We start from the raw sequence: 18,078 nt of genomic DNA, 5'->3' as shown, positions 1-18,078 counted from the left end.
GTGAAGAGGTTCTTCTGCAGCTGTACAGGGCCCTGGTGGGACCACACCTGGAGTACTGTGTGCAGTTCTGGTCTCCAAGTTTGAGGAAAGACATTCTGGCTATTGAGGGAGTGCAGCGTAGGTTCACGAGGTCAATTCCTGGAATGGCGGGATTACCTTACACTGAAAGACTGGAGCGACTGGGCTTGTATACCCTTGAGTTTAGAAGACTGAGAGGGGATATGATAGAGACATATAAGATTATTAAAGGCTTGGACACTCTGGAGGCAGGAAACATGTTTCCGCTGATGGGTGAGTGCCGAACCAAAGGACACAGCTTAAAAATATGGGGTAGACCATTTAGGACAGAGATGAGGAGAAACTTCTTCACCCAGAGAGTGGTGGCTGTGTGGAATGCTCTGCCCCAGAGGGCAGTGGAGGCCCAGTCACTGGATTCATTTAAGAAAGAGTTGGATTGGGCTCTCAAGGATTGTAGAATCAAGGGTTATGGAGATAAGGCAGGAACAGGATACTGATTATGGATGATCAGCCATGATCATGTTGAATGGTGGTGCAGGCTCGAAGGGCAGAATGGCCTACTCCTGCACCTATTGTCTATTGTCTATTGTCTATTGTCTAATAACAGTGGGAAAGAAGCTGTTCATGAATCTGTTGAAGGGTTTGTATCATCTGCCCGACGGAAGAGTTTAGAAGAGATACTTATCGGGTTGGGAGGAGTCTTTGATGATCTTGGCTGCCTTTCCAAGGTATTGGAAAGTGTAGATAGAGTCAATGGATGGAAGGTTGGCTTGCATGATATACTTGGCTATGTTCACAACTCTCTTTGGTTTCTTACGGTCCTAGGCAGAGCAGTTAGAGTCATAGAGATGTACAGCATGGAAACAGACCCTTCAGTCCAACCCATCCATGCCAACCAGATATCCCAACCCAATCTAGTCCCACCTGCCAGCACCCGGCTCATATCCCTCCAAACCCTTCCTATTTATATACGCATCCAAATGCCTTTTAAATGTTGAATTGTACTAACCTCTACCACTTCATCTGGCAGCTCATTCCATACATGTACCATCCTCTGCATGAAAAGGTTGCCATTTATATCTTTCCCCTCTCACCCTAAATCTATGCCCTCTAGTTCTCGACTCTCCAAACCCAGGGAAAAGACTTTGTCTATTTATCCTATCCATGCCCCTCATAATTTTGTAAACCTCAATGAGGTCACCCCTAAGCCTCCGAGGGAGGCTCCAGGGAAAAAAGCCTCAGCCCGTTCAGCCGCTCCCTTTCGCTCAAATCCTCCAACTCTGGCAACATCCTTGCAAATCTTTTCTGAACCCTTTCAAGTTTCACAACATCTTTCCGATAAGAAGGAGACCAGAATTGCACGCAATATTCCAACAGTGGCCTAACCAATGTCCTGTGCAGCCACAACATGACCTCCCAACTCCTGTACTCAATACTCTGACCGAAAAAGGAAAGTATACCAAATGCCTTCTTCACTATCCTATCTACCTGCGACTCCACTTTCAAGGAGCTATGAACCTGCACTCCAAGGTTTCTTTATTCAACAACACTCCCTAGGACCTTACCATTAAGTGTATAAGTCCTGCTAAGATTTGCTTTCCCAAAATGCAGCACCTCACATTTATCTGAATTGAACTCCATCTGCCACGTCTCAGCCCATTGGCCCATCTGATCAAGATCCTGTTGTAATCTGAGGTAACCTTCTTCGTTGTCCACTACATCTCCAATTTTGGTGTCATCTGCAAACTTACAAACTGTATCTCTTATGCTCACATACAAGATGATGTGATGTGAGCATAAGAGGTATAGTTAGTAAGTTTGCTTGGATGTGAGCAGTTGCTGTATCAAACAGCAATGCAGTGGTAGAGGTGGCTACAATTACAACATTTAAAAGACATTTGGACAAGGACATGAATAAGGAAGGTTTAGATGGATCTGGACCAATTGTAAGCAAATGGGACTAGTTCAGTTTAAAAAACCTGGATGGCATGGACGAGTTAGGCTAAAGATCCTGTTTCTATGCTGTATGAGTCTATTACTCTATTTGGGTGGCACGGTGGCACAGTGGTTAGCACTGCTGTCTCACAGCGCCAGAGACCCAGGTTCAATTCCTGCCTCAGACAACTGTCTGTGTGGAGTTTGCACATTCTCCCTGTGTCTGCGTGGGTTTCCTCCGGGTGCTCCGGTTTCCTCCCACAGTCCAAAAATGTGCAGGTCAGATGAATTGGCCATGCTAAATTGCCCATAATGTTAGGTGAAGGGGTAAATGTAGGGGAATGGGTCTGGGTGGGTTTGTCTTCGGAGGGTCGGTGCGGACTTGTTGGGCTGAAAGGCCTGTTTCCACACTGTAAGTAATCTACTCTATGACTCTATGTTGACTCAGTCTAATCAGATCATTATTTAAAATTCTTAAAAAGCTCAGGGTCCCTGTTAGATGGCTGCTGCAGATTAGATTGGCACCAAAAGCAAATGGTTGGATTTCTTCTCTGACTGGATTCAGGATCTGTCTCCTTGCCCTGCCCTTGGTGGAGGTTGAGATGCTGTGGGTTAGACCTGCCTTCAGGCAGAAAATATGAGGTTTTCTGTTATATTGAAAGCATCTTGTTCCCCACCTCCTTCACACCCCATCCATTTCATTCTGTGGAGTTTCCCTACTGCTTTATCAGACCATTGCTTGCTCAGTTAAGGTTCCCTTGTATGCATAGGTCCATTTCTCAACCACTGCTGCTAAGTGCTTTGTGTAAAGAAATCACATTCAGTTCATCACTTGTGCAGCAACCAACTGTTCAAGGAACAGAATCATTTCTGCTGATTTTGAACAGAAGATATGATGTAATAGTTGATTCCTAGGCCATGCAAAGTCAAGCTATTCAGAACTGTTTCCTCAGGCAATGAAAATTCCACTTTTCCCAAAGTAATTTGTAATTTGCCATAAGAAACATAACCCCAGATGTTCTGGTCAAATATGTTTAACCTTATTCAAATCACATTTACAATAAAAAAAAGGTGTGCTTGTCCTGAACTATTAAGAGGACAAAAATTGGTTCAGTAATATTGGAAAACTATATAGAACAACAAGCTAGGCTGGTAATCTACAATCACAAGAAATTAAAACAACCAATGGAACATTCATGTCAAATCCAGTCTTTTCTAACTGTTACTAATTCACTTAAAATGATTACCTTCCAGCCTTCCAGCTGTTTGCAAATTCATGAATGAAGATCCTCAATTGGAAGACTGAATGACTAATTACAAATCTACAGGAGTTCTTCTTCTTATAATCTCTTTGCATAATGCAAATAGCGGGCTCATCAAGTATGGAATAAATTGAATGTAAAATGTGTTTTGGGAGCAAATGTGTCACTAACCAACCTTTAATCGGATTGCATTCATGTCTCCTTGTAAAATGCTGCCAAATAGGAGCAGATTGTTTGGCCCATCAAATTGGCCATTCTATAAAATCAAAGCTGATCTGATTGAAGCCTCAAGCCCCCACTTTCCACATCACATAAGACCCTTTTGTCAGTCAAATCCCAAATCATATAACCCACAAAAGAATAAAGAACACAAATGAAGACTGCCCACACTAATCCTTTCGAACTGCAATTTTAAATGGCCCTGAAGTTGGGAGAGAGGCTTTTTTAAATCACACTTAAACTCCAGTGATGTAATTGAGATGCAACACAGTCTCCAAGACTTTGTGGCAAGAATTCATTAATTTCACAGTTTCACTAACCCCTCACTGGAAACAAAGCCAAGGAAAGCTGAAGCATAGAGGTTGAAACTTTATTGCTGGAACAGCACAGCAGGTCAGGCAGCATCTAGGGAACAGAAGATTCAACGTTTCGGGCACATGCCCTTCTTCAGGAAGCATAGAGGGACTTGGGAGTCCTGGTTTCTCTTAAGGTTAACATGCCGGTTCAATTGGGAGTTAGGAAGGCAAATATAATTTTAACATTCATTTTGAGAGGGCGAGAATACAAGAATAGAAATGTACTGCTGAGGCTATATAAGGCACTGGTAATACCACATTTAGAATATTGTGAGCAATCTTGGGCCAGAGGGATCCAAAACTTCAGGAAGGAAATGTTGGCATCAGAGGGAGTCCAGAGGAGGTTTACAAGAAGATGAAGGGCTTGTCATATGAGGAGGGGTTGATGACTGTGGGTCTGTACTCAATGGTGTTTAGAAGGATGAGGTAGGATCTGATTGAACCTCACAGCACTCTGAGAGGCCTGGATAGAGATGATGTGGAAAGACTCGGACACAAGAGCATGGCCTCGGTGAAACAACAATCCTTTAGAACTGCTATAAGGTGGAATTTCTTCAGCCAGAGGGTGGTTAATCTGTGGAACTCATTGCCACAGAGAGCTATGGAAGCCAAGTCATTGAGTGTATTGAAAACAGAGATAAATATGTTCTTGATTGGTCAGGGGATCAAGGATTATGAGGAGAAGACTGGAGAATGGGGTTGAGAAACATATCAGCAATGATTGACTGGTGGAGCAGACTCAACGGACTGAATGGAATAATTCAACTCCTATACCTTATGGTCTTATGGAGAGAAGAGTAAGAAGGAGGATAAATTATTTGGATGTGAACATCGGAGGTATAGTTCATAAGTTCGCAGATGATATCAAAACTGGAGATGTTGTGGGTAACAAAGAAGGTTACGTCAGAGTTCAACGGGACCTTGATCATATGGGCCAGTGGGTCAAAAACTGGGAGAAGGAGTTTAGTTTAAGGTGCTGCATTTTGGAAAGACAAATCAGGGCAGGACCTATACATTTAATGGTAATAAACAAAGAGATCTTGGAGTGTGGTTCATAGCTCCTTGAAAGTGGAGTCACGGGTAGATGGGAAATGAAGAAGGTGTTCGGTATGCTTTCCTTTATTGGTCAGAGCATTGAGTATAGGCGTCAGGAGGTCATATTGCAGCTGTACAGGACATTGGTTAGACCACTGTTGGAATATTGCATGTAATTCTGCTCTCCCTGCTATCGGAGTGATGTTGTGAAACTTGAAAGGGTTCAGAAGAGATTTACAAGGATGTTGCCAGGGTTGGAGGATTTGAGCTGCAGGGAGAGGTTGAATAGGCTGGGGGTGTTTACCCTGGTGCATCAGATGCTGAGGGATGACTTTATAGAGGTTTATAAAATCATGAGGGGCACAGATAGGACAAATAGACAAGATTTTTTCCCCCCGGCGGGGGGGAGTCCAGAGCTAGAAAGCATAGGTTTAGGGTGAGAGGGGTAAGATATAAAAGAGACCTAAGGGGCAACTTGTTTACACTTGATTCCTGGTGAAGGGCTTTTGCCCAAAACATCGGTTTTCCTGCTCCTCAGATGCTGCCTGACCTGCTGTGCTTTTCCAGCACCACTCTAATCTAGACTCTGATTTCCAGCATCTGCAGTGCTCACTTTTGCCTTGTTCACACAGAGGGTAGTACGTGTATGGAATGAGCTGCCAGTGGAAGTGGTGGAAGCTGGTACAATTACAGCATTTAAAAGACATCTGGATGGTATATGAATAGGAAGGGTTTAGAGGGGTATGGACCAAGTGCTGGCAAATGGAACTAGATTAGTTTAGGATATCTAGTCAGCACGGATAAGTTGGACCAAAGGGTCTGTTTCCATGCTGTACATCTCTATGACTCTATGATTCTATGACCTGAAGAAGCAAAGTCATTTTAATTTTCTCAGTGACTCTATGGAAGAGATCCATTTATTTTTAAAATAAATTCAAAGTTTGTATAGTCCTACAACCAACTAACTCCACATCAGTGCATCCTGTCAAATTGTAGAACAATAAAATGTTACCACTGCAGACTTTCTAATTAACATATTTCTAAATTAACAATGTTATAATACTTCCTCTTTCTTGATTTTAACTTGGAGCGAGTGCAGAGTTGGTGGGGTGAGTGATGGAACAGTGTCGGTGTAACTGATGTGTCTCAGTAACTGGAGGAGGCCAGGCTGATTCCAGTGCATGGAACATATCTCCTATTTTTTAACTCTCTTCATACTCCATTTTATCTGACAATACTCCCATGAATGTCTTGGGATATTTCAAGACATTAAAAGGAGTTAGTTACATAATTGGGGTTATTTATTGGAGAACCCACTGAAGATATGTTTTCCTGTTTTATTTCTAATGTAATAATTAGTGGGATGTAGGGGTCATTGGCTGGGACAGCAGTTGTTGCCCACCCCTTAAGAAAGTGGCAGTGAGTCACCTTCTTGAATCGCTACAGTGTATGTAGTGTAGGAAGACCTACAGCACTGTTAGGGAGAGAGCTAAAGGACTTTGACTGAATGACAGTGAAGGCATGGCGATATATTTATAAGTCAGGATGGCATGTGGGCAAGTGGTATGTTCTGAGCATTCTAGGAGCTACTGGGCTCTGGTGTAGGTATTGCTGCTACAATGCAGGGATGAGTAGATGTTTCTACATGCTTTAAACAATATAAAGGAAACTGTGGGGATGTGCCTTGTTATTTGTCCTACCTTCAGTTTCTTGGCTGAGGGTTTCCTGGCTGCTGCTGTAGTAAGAAAGCACTGGCGTGATGGAGAGTGAGGCTGGACAAGAGGCAGGGGCTGATTGGTCCTTCTGAGAAACAAATGGCTTGAAAGGAGGCGGCTTAAAGTCCTTACACATGTACTGGGGTCGATGGCAAGGCAGTGGGCCATCTTGAGGAAAGGGTACTGACCATCCAGAGAGACCAATCGCTAATTGTCCCGCAATGTCGAAACCTGGAAAACAGACACAATCTTGTGAGTTTGAAGGGAATCATTGACTTCAATTAAAGAAACACTGTTAATTGACATTGCATGTTTCGATCACAACATAGGATTGTTCGCCTTGCCAGATTAACCTCCATATTATTCTAGCTTGATTGGATTTACATGACAGGATTTAATATCCAGTGATGAATATGGTAACAGCATTGTTTTACACGACTGTTCTATTGAATTATAGTAGATGACAACAAATTAACACAGCCTGTTCTTTCACAGAGTCTCATTCAAGTTGATTAGATGAGATAACTTTCATGGATCTCATTCTTATTTTATTCAGCTAACTTGGATGCACCCATGCATAATGGACAACTTTAATTACATTTTAATCTTCTCAACCTCACTCCTATCATCATTATTTTACTATAATGAGCAGGTCAAGCTTTATCTTAAGGTGACGGTATGTGGTGTCTTAGCAAATTGTGTTGCTGGAAAAGCGCAGCAGGTCAGGCAGCATCCAAGGAGCAGGGGAATCGACGTTTCGGGCATAAGCCCTTCTTCAGGAATTCCTGAAGAAGGGCTTATGCCCGAAACGTCGATTCTCCTGCTCCTTGGATGCTGCCTGACCTGCTGCACTTTTCCAGCAACACATTTTCAGCTCTGATCTCCAGCATCTGCAGTCCTCACTTTCTCCTCTTAGCAAATTGTGCCTTATTTAGCTATGGACCACCTTTTGGCCTTTGCATTATCACTCAAATAAAAGCAAAATAATGCGATGCCAGAAATCTGAAAGATAACCAGGAAGTGCTGGAGAAACTCAACAGATCTGACAGCATCACCCTCCATCTTATGAATTTCCAAATTGTCTTCATTGGTGTTAGGTACATGAATGAATTTCCCTTTCTCTTACACAGTCCTTCTGTGGCTAAAATGCTAAAATAAGACATGATGGGGTATTGAGACAATTTAAACCCACATTGAAATATTCCAACATGTGAGTTCCCAATAAATCCCAATAGATTCCAATAGATTCCAACATAGGTTATTTAAACCTTTAGCTCCTTGTCAGGGGCAGAAACTGAGGCAGGGGATAGTCCTAAGTATAACAGTTGTATGGTTCCAGAAGTTGATTATGGGCGGAATGTTCTTGGCTTTTGAGCAATGTGGGCAATGGCAAGTATTTGGGAAATCAATTCTCAACATCAATATGGAGCCCAAATGCATAATTAATGGGGTTAGCAGCAAACGATTGTGTGGGAATAGTTGCCAAGGGCCAAGGTGGGAAAGCTCCATGAAACTCCCTGAAAATAACACGCAGTGAAAATATAGGAACATTCAGGCCTATCGTTTACACTGTCTTTCTTAATTTAGGGTAAAATGGTCAAATGAAGAAAGCAATGTGAACTGTTATGAATTCAGCCCAAAGCTGGCTATATAGCTTGGTTACCATGGAGACTAGTGTCCCCGTTCATGTGCTATTGAAATACACAATGCCAGTTTTGACACCTGAAAAACGTAGAAGCTGATGTTCTTATGATGGCAGAAGTTCTGTCTCAAATACTTTGAAAAGGAATAGAGAGAAAGAGGGAGTATTAGAGAACAGCAGCCATTGCTGGAAAGGAAAAGGCTATCTTCTCTGTTAACTACCAGACAGAATACCAGAGAAAGCGTGTCCATTGACAAGAAGAAATCCACAGCAATTTTGGGACATTGGAAGATTTTCCCAGGAGAAGCTGGGAGAGGAAATCACTCGAGTGAGACTTACTGCTGTCATTCGGTTTAGGAGTTCTCAGAGGACTGAGGGAGAGAACCTTTGACAATTTGCCTATACACTTCCATGAAACAGGGAGATGTGAACCTGTCAGAAGCTGGGAATCACGTTAGACTGTCTTCCGAAACACTGTGTAAAGTATGTTATTCAGTACATACGTGGCGTGGGTTATTGGTGTATTGAGATGCTAATAAGGGTTCTGTTTTCTGTAGTTGGCTGTATTAGACAACATTGCTTTTAGTCTGAACAGATGGAGAAACCCAGCAGGTCTGGCAGCATTGGTGGAGTGAAAGCAGAGGTAACGTTTCGGGTTCAGTGACCCTTCCTCAGAACTGGTTGCTTTTAGTTTGTTACAGTAAATGTCTTAGATCTTGGAATTTTTGTCTGTTTCCTTTAAGTTGGTCACTAAAAATTCAAATACTTTTTAAAAGTTATTGATCTCTTTGGGGATTGTAACAGGAGCTCATGCCACTCGTATGTATGACAATTCTCCCATTTAAAGCTTGTTGATGGAGGTTGACTGGGAATTCCACGTTGCCTGCAGATCCCTGTGGCAAGGGAGAGGGGTGTCAGTTTAGCCAGCTTTGGAATGGTAAGTTGGAGGTGCCAGTGGCAACTGGAGGCTTAATGTTGGATCTGCATCCCTGGCTGTTACAAACATAGACTTCACCACATCAGAGTCCTACTTCAGAAGTCATTTTGCATTGTAAATTTAATAAGCTTCCTCCATTTCAAAAAGCCTCCTCCTACTCTTAGCTGCCAATGCAGACTAATGGTTCTATCAACCTGGAAGCTCTCTGATTGGCCCTCCTGCTTTGACAGCCTACCCACCATCCCTAATTGGATGTCAAGGCTGCCTTCTGATGAGCAACTGGTCATTCGAGGGCTTGAGGTTGTTGAAGGTCAGTCATCTCAGCTCCAAGACATCTCTGCAGGAGTTCCTCAGGCTAGTGTCCTATGCTCAGCCATCTTGAACTGCCTCATCAATGACCTTCCCTCCATCATAAGGTCAGAAGTGGGGATGTTCGCCAATGATTGTACAATGTTCAGCACCATTCCTTCATCCTCAGATACTGAAGCAGTCCATGTTCAAATGCAGCAAGTCATAGAGAAAAACAAGGCTTGGGCTGACAAGTGGCAAATAACAAACATGCCATACAAGTGCCAAACAATGACCATCAACAACCAGAGACAACCTAACCCTTGGACAGTCAGTGTTGTCACCATCACTGAATTGCCTACTATCAACATCCTAGGAGTCACCATTGATCAGAAACTGAACTGGAACAGACATACAAAAACTGTGGCTACAAAGAACATGTCAGAGGCTAGGATTCATGTAGTGAGTAACATCTTCTGACTCCCCAAAACCTGTTCACAATCTACAAGGCACAAGTCAGGTGTGTTATGGAATACTCCCCACTTGTCTGGATGGGTGCAGCTCTAACAATGCTCAAGAGGGTTGATACCATCCAAGACGAAGCAACCTCCTTGATTGGCAGCACATCCATTCCCTTCCTCCACACCATTACACAGGAACAGTAGCATGTACCATTGACAAGATGCACAGCAGAAATTCATCAAGGCCGCTTAGACAGCACCTTCCAAGTCCACGACTATTACAATCCAGAAGGGCAAACATACAAAAGCACACCAAAACCTGCAAAGTTCCACTCTAAGCCATTCACCATCCTGACTTTGGAAAAATATCACTGTTCACTAGGTGTTGTTGGGTCCTGCAAATCTCTCCCGAACAACATTGTGATTGTCCCTACAACAAATGGACTGAAGCAGTTTAAGAAGGCAGTTCACCACCCCTTCCTCACAAGCAATTAGATTGGCAATAAATGTTTCTCTAGATCTCTCTCTCGATTCTTTCATCTGTCAATTTTACTCTCTATTTCTTAAAATGGCAATAAAGTACTGTTTTCATTAACCATACCCTTTCCCTGTCTAAATAACCCAATCTCCTGTCCAATCTCTGTATGTGACGATTATAAGACAACTCCAACCTACCTCCATGTTTATTTGTGGTATCACGTTAAAATTGTCAAATAGATGTATGTTTCTATCAATCGACAGTATTTTGTTTCACTATTGTCTTGCTTAAAGAAAGTTAGCTGTCTAACGTGAGCAATTAAACCGAGAGTAGGGAAGAAGAGTTCAAAATCCAGCAGAAGGAGTAGAAAATTTTAAAATTCCTACAGGATAATTCTCCCAATGGGAAATTAAATCAAGGTTAATGTGCACGTTTTAAAAATAGTTTTTATTGGTCTTCATCCTGGCAAGGAGAGCCCATCCCTAATTTCAACAACAACTATGTATGAATTCATCTATATATCTGCCTTTCAAGCAATGTATGCTAGATTCTAAATTTCACTTTGTCCTTTTCTAAATAAATTTATTGTGCAACCGCCAGTTTTTTTTTACCAATTACATTAAAACTGTCGCCCCTGTATATAACACCCTCTGCTACCAAAATCTGTTGCCCCTTATTAATGTAACCAACATTATTAATTCTTTTGAATGCTACAATTAAAACTCAAGCTCAAAGACGACCAACCCCAGTCTCTCCACAAAACTGAAGTATCTCTTCCTGATCCAATTCCAGTAATTTTCCTCTTGACAACCTTCATGAACTGTGTTGTTTAAGTTGAACAAAATGTTCTACTAACTGCCAACAAACACTAGGTGCATCAGGGAATCCCAGACCCAGACCCAGATCCCAGAGAGCTAGTGGATTGGGGGACATTGGGTGGAGGGTTTTGGCTGAAGGGAGTTGCCAGCAAAGGGGTGGCTCTCAGCAGTGCCCCACATCTCTCCTCCCAATCTCCACTCCACATTCTAATGCCAGGTCCTGCAAGCCTGACAAGGAACTCCCCACCTACTGGACAGCCTTCAAATTATATTAAGATGATAGCCTAGTCTCTAACTTTTTCCTATTTTAAAGGTAAGTGTAAGGCATTGCATTCCATATGCAATTCAATTGGTCAAAGTACTCCAGTTTAAGCAAAAAACACTTTATTTTTGCACTACAGTTAAAATACAGACAAAATAAAAATAAAAGAATTGGCTTAACTGTAACTCTATGGAAATGCTTAACTATAAATATATATATACCTGCAACTAATTAACTATTTTACTATAGTAACATCCCATGAACACACCCTTGGCAAAGGCAAATTCAATAAAATAAATTGTCGCACAAGCAATTCCACGAGCAGGAAGAGAACCCCAGCTTTTAGATGTAACAGAGAGAGGAATAAGAGCTTCCACATCCATCTTCCAGATCCCAACAACTGCAGAAAGCTAAACCTAAAAATCCCAGTTTTGTGGGAACTTGACACCACTCATTCAGGCTGCTTCTATTGTTCAATCTTTAAAAGAAAACAAGACCTCACATTTCTGGACGTCACAGTAGGAAGAAAGGACAAGGGAGAATTACAAACCTGCATATACAGAAAACCGACAAACACTGACAAAATACTCAACTACACCAGCAACCATCCCAACACACACAAACCAAGCTGTATCAGAACACTATTCCACCTCACACTGCAGCACAGACGAACTTCAAAAAGCAGAGGAGAACCACCTATACGACGTATTCAAGAAGAACGGATACTCAAAAAACACAGTGCGCAGATTCCTCAAGAACAAACCACGACAAGCAGACAAAACACAGCCAGAAACCCTAACCACCTTACCATACACCAAAGAAGTTTCAGAAATGACAGCCAGACTACTGAGACCCCTCGGAATCCTAGTAGCACACAAACCCACCAACACTCTCAAACAAAAACTAACAAACTTAAAAGACCCATTACAACCCATGGACAAAACCAACGTCATCTATAAAATTCCATGCAAGGACTGCCACAAACACTACGTAGGACAAACAGGAAGAAAGTTAGCCACCAGGATACATGAACACCAGCTAGCCACAAAAAGACATGACCCCCTCTCCCTCATAGCCCTACACATGGATGAAAAAAACCACCATTTTGACTGGGACAACACATCTATCCTGGGACAGGCTAAGCAAAGACATGCCAGAGAATTCCTAGAGGCCTGGCACTCCAACCACAACGCCATAAACAAACACATAGATCTAGATGCCATCTATCAACCCCTCAGAAAACACACAGGAAATGACATCACCACAAACCCCAGGAACCCCATCCAGGAGAAAGATATAAATAGAAAGCAGGAGACAACAGCTTTGCTTCACTTGGAGGTCGTCACTGATGATGTTACCTAGCCAGGTAATGAAACGTCTGGATATCAAACCTACAGCTCAGCGAGCAAACCTACACCCTAAGACCTCACAAGCTGTTTACTTTATTGGCTTTGAGCAGACTGCTCAACACCTTCGTCTCAACCTTTCTTTATACAAAAAAGGTCAAAATACAATTCTTAAAGCCATAGTGTTATCACAGGTGTTCCCATATATCTGCTGCCCTTACCCTTTCTGGTGGTATAATTTCAAAGTTTGGACACCACCATTTCCCATTAACCAGCACAAGGTTAGACTTGAGATTTAAAAGACAAACATAGTAAGTATTCCATGGTAGATTTAAGAGCAGTAACCTGGTACAGTTTTCTTAATGTCACATGATTTCCTTCTGAGCTGTAATCATTCTATGTCACTAACACAGCTGGAAATTGAATTATTATGATAAAAATATTTTCAATTGGTGTTTAGTCAGCCATCTGTGAGTGACCTAATATTAAATCATCCAAAATGAATGTTTAAAATTGCCCAGAATCATTTTCTAGTTTCATTGGATTACATTTGTTACTTTCTGTGTAGACTTATTGATTTGTATTTTGATGAAGGGTCATTACATATTTTTATCTTTATTTGGAAACTTTGTTTCTAAAACAGACAGGACCCATGTATAGCTTTAATTTTGATTTCTATTTCAACATTGTGTGGGTTAAGAGTGGAATGGATTAGTTTCATTTTTGCATTCTGAGAGTGATACTGGAATGTGGAAATTTGTTTACCTGCATTTAAATCAGACTGATCGAAACCTTTGAGGTGAATAGTTCAGTGCTTTGGAAAACAAAAAGTATAAGAGAGGAAAAATATTGCCGTTGTCTAGCAACAAGGTATCCTATGACACAGGGAACACATAAAGAGACATTTGTTCTACTGGAATGGCAGAACAATCCAGAAGGACAGGGAATGTGCAAGTTTCCTACAGATAGAAACAGATCATTCAGGGAGAAAGGGTGTCCAGGATTAATAGTCCCCAAGATGATCAGAGAAGGAGGAGAGAGGTTCTGGGTGGTTTAATGTCAGTGAGAGAAAGTTCCAGAAACAGAAGGCCATGGAAGGGGAGTTTAGAAAATTTGTGTTAAGCAATAAATGAGCTCTGTTAGCAAGTTGATTAATAATTTCATGAAAGTAAAATAACCAAAGAAGATAACATTGAGTAAATACAGATATTTGCCAGAAAAGAAAATCCACACCAGCTGAAGAAGGAAGTTTAATTTAGAATCAGAGTCATACTTTGACTGAGGTTTGAGTATCTTGTTGCTGAGAGTACAATGGGTTTAAGTTTTATTTCTAATAATTGCAACAAAGTCTTTTCAAATGGTTGCTATTTGTGTAACACAGTATGCGTACTTTCTACTTTCGAATAAGAAAATTTGATATTGCTTTGGTAAGACTACACAGTCTCCTATGAACATGTTCAGTGACTGATCACCAGAATAAACAAATAGAAAAAATATTAATCTTATGAGCTCTCAAGCCAGGTATCATTCTGGGATCTATCTTGTCCAGTATTATCATCAAATGCTTAGAAGATTTTAAAGCAATACTTTAATGTCCAGACATTCAAAGAAATCTTTCGATTTTACAACTTTCTAGAAGGTACTCAAAAATGTGGAACTAGCATAAACCCACACTAGTGATTATTTTAATCAGAGGGTGTGGTTAGCTATGAATGCAATGTTTTTTAGAGCTTGCTTTGTGTTAGACGTAACTTGAGATTGAAATTTTCCAATGGTCAATTTTCAGCAAATTATGCTGAGAAAGATGGTCTTCCTGTTATGCGTCAATTCCTGGGATTTAGAAATCAAAGTCCAAGTGGGACAGCACAGTCACGTTATTGTATATTTTGCAAATTCAGTTCCCTTGAATAATATAATAATAACAACAAATATTGACCAGCTGCTTTCATTCCCAATCTGGTGTGCAGTTTGATCCTGGTGACCCCATTGCACACTTAAATGGAATCTCATAGATTAGATCTTCATAGAGTCATACAGCATGGAAATAGACCCTTTGGCCCATTTATCTATGCCAACCATGTTCCCAAATTAAACTAGTCCCACTTGCCTGTGTTTAGTCCATATGTCTCCAAACCTCTCCTATTCATGAACAATGATCTCATTCGACGTAACAGCACTGTTCACCTCCCTCAACATCGACCTGGCAAAGGAAACACTTACCACACTTTTAGAAGAGACCATCACACACACCCCAACCACCATCAATCACATTACCAACGAAAACATCATGAAGCTAGTGGACCTGTGCTTCACCACCCACTTCACCTTCAACAACATAATCTACAAACAAACAAACGGCACACCCATGGGATCTCCGCTATCAGGATTCATAGCAGAAGCAGTAATGCAAAGACTAGAACAAACAGCCCTACCAACCATCAAACCAAAAATCTGGGTCCCCTACGTAGATGACACATTTGTCATCACAAAACGAAACAAGATAGAAGAGACATTTAACATCATCAACAACACCCTCACAGGCATAAAGTTCACCAAGGAGGAAGAAACCGATAACAAACTCACATTCCTGGACGTCACAGTCGAAAGAAAGAACTACAAACCTGCGTATACAGAAAACCAACAAACACTGACCAAATACTTAACTACACCAGCAACCATCCCAACACACACAAACGAAGCTGTATCAGAAGACTATTCCAACGAGTCACCACACACTGCAGCACAGACGAACATCGGAAAACAGAGGAGAACCACCTATACGACGTATTCAAGAAGAACGGATACTCAAAAAATACAGTGCGCAGATTCCTCAAGAACAAACCACGACAAGCAGACCAAACACAGCGAGAAACCCTAACCGCCTTACCATACATCAAAGAAGTTCCAGAAATGACAGCCAGACTACTAAGACCCCTCAGAATCCCAGTAGCACACAAACCCACCAACACTCTCAAACAAAAAATAAGTTCTGCCCCTTATTTGTTTTATCAATACCTCGCATTTATCCAAATTTAATTCTATCTGCCACTCCTCAGCCCATTGACCCAATCGATCAAGATGCCTTTGTAATCTTAGAATACCTTCTTCACTGTCCACTATACCAGTAATTTTGGTGTCATCTACAAACTTGCTGACTATGACTCCCTACATTCTCATCTGAATCATTTATTTAAATGACAAACAAAAGCAGACCCAGCACTGATCCCTGTGGAGCACTGCTGATAACAGGCCTCCAGTCTGAAAAACAACTTCGACCACCACTCTCTGTCTCCTGCCATTAAACCAATTGGCAAACTCACACTGAATCCCCCATGATCTAACTTTACTAATTAGTCGACCATGCAGAACCTTGTCAAAGGCTTCACTAAAGTCCAGGTAAATAATCTCTACCACTCTGAGCTCACCAGTCTTTTTGGTTACTCCTCAAAAACATGTTTGTGAGACACCATTTCTCTTGCCCAAAACTATGCTGGCTATCCTTAATCATTCCTTGTCTCTCCAAATGCATATAAACTCTATCTTTCAGAATTACCTTCAACAACTTACCGTAGGTCAGACTCACAGGTCTGTAATTCCCAGGCTTCTCCTTCAATAAAGGCACAAATCCTAGCCTGTCAGATCCCAATTTCACCCTCAAGGTGATGCATTGAGCTTCCCTGTCAACTTTGTTCATTGCAGATTTTTAAACCAGCAAAAATTCATTATCTCAAACATTGGAAGATGATCCCTATTCAATGCATCATTAAAATATAATACCATGGTGTGCTTTTAATTTGATACTCGTAACCAAGTGACACAGTATTGCATTTCTTGATTAGCAGTGAAATCTATCTACAGAACATGGCTCGAGTTTGTAGTTTCTATTTGTGAACCCATTGCATAAAACAAATTCCAAAAGAAAGAACTCCAAATGCTGGAAACCTGAACCAAAAACAGAAATAGCTGGAGAAACTCAGCAGGTCTGACAGCATCTGTGCTGAGAAAGCGGAGTCAATCTTTCGAGTCCAGTGACCCCTGTTCTGGAGAAGGGTCATCAAGACAAACTAGACATCTCTGTTCCCATTGTGAAAATATATAACTGAGATTTCACTTCTGTCTTGTGTGCATTTTGTCTCAATTAATATGCAATTAACATGAGTTTTTACATCCAACATTAACATCAAGATGTGCCACATTGTCCAGAAAATACTGGAAATCCTCAGCAGGTCCAACAGCATCTGTGAAGGCAGAAACAGAGTTAATGTTTCAGTGCGAGGATTTGTTGTGAGAACGCAGGAGAGTCTGATGAAAAAAAATTCTTGACCTGTAACATTAACTCTGTTTCTGTCTCCAAAAGGTGCTGCCCAACCTGCTGAGTTTCTCCATTATTTTCTGTTTACATTTGAGATTTCCAGCATCCATTTTATCTTGTTTTTGTAAACCTTATTATGCCCTGCTTTAGGTACTAAATAAATATCTGTCTGAAGTCTCCTTCTAAATGCCCTGCAATGTTCATTTTGAATAATTACATTCTCTCACTCGGCTCAGCACTGTCTCTCTGGATACACAGACCTTCCTGGATATAACGCTTGTGTTGATATCTCACTGTTGTTTGTGCAAACTTACTGTTTGGAAATCGCTCGTCACATCTGCTATGCTGCCCTTCCAAAGTATTTCATCAGCTCTGAAGCACTTTGGGGCAACTTGAGTTACTGAAAGGCACTACGGAAATGCAAACAATTTCTCTTATTTCCATTTTAAAATCCCATTACTTAAAAAATACAAGTAACATTCTTTTAAAGGATGGAAACAGACCAAGGAAAGTTGTGCTGTTAATATAATTAATCATTCAATTGTTTTCTACGGGATGCGCTATTCTAGAAATTGGGTCAGGTATTGAGCAAAGAGGAAGATGGGAAAAGATGATTTAATCATTCAGTAAATGTATATTGAATAAATATTTTCTGTAACCCCTTTATTAACTAAACACATCTGGTGAAAAAGGTATTTTTGTTAACCTGTTTGGACATATCTCGGAGTCAAATAGGACTGACTGTGGAAGAGGGAGATACCTCTTATGAACTTGTCAAAAAGACTAATTGTTTTAAAGATATTTACAATTTAATTTTGTACCTGAGAGTAGATTGTTCCTCCTCTCTTGTTATTGTCATGCTTTTTCCTCTCTTTGCAACCCAAGGCAGCTGTATTGATCTTTGGGGTATAATGGTCCCCGGACTAGATTAGATTAGATTAGTTACAGTGTGGAAACAGGCCTTTCGGCCCAACAAGTCCACACCGACCCTCTA

The 18,078-nt window shown here is 41.1% G+C and overlaps 1 protein-coding gene across 3 annotated transcripts in view; it reads right to left on the bottom strand.

Moving 5' to 3' along the window:
• The window catches only part of LOC122559777 (anoctamin-4), a 196,160-nt gene that overhangs the window by 155,809 nt on the left and 22,273 nt on the right, over positions 1 to 18,078 (bottom strand). For all 3 annotated transcript variants that reach the window (XM_043709787.1, XM_043709786.1, XM_043709785.1), the window contains exon 3: positions 6,526 to 6,771. In XM_043709787.1, coding sequence (XP_043565722.1) covers positions 6,526 to 6,771 — 246 coding nt within the window. The remainder of the gene's footprint in view (positions 1 to 6,525; positions 6,772 to 18,078) is intronic.

The sequence above is a fragment of the Chiloscyllium plagiosum genome, chromosome 19 (genome assembly GCF_004010195.1).
Source record: "Chiloscyllium plagiosum isolate BGI_BamShark_2017 chromosome 19, ASM401019v2, whole genome shotgun sequence".
Classification (NCBI taxonomy): Eukaryota; Metazoa; Chordata; class Chondrichthyes; order Orectolobiformes; family Hemiscylliidae; genus Chiloscyllium; species Chiloscyllium plagiosum.
The sequence above is the reverse complement of the archived record's forward strand: the minus strand, read 5'-3'. Positions and strand labels throughout refer to the sequence as shown.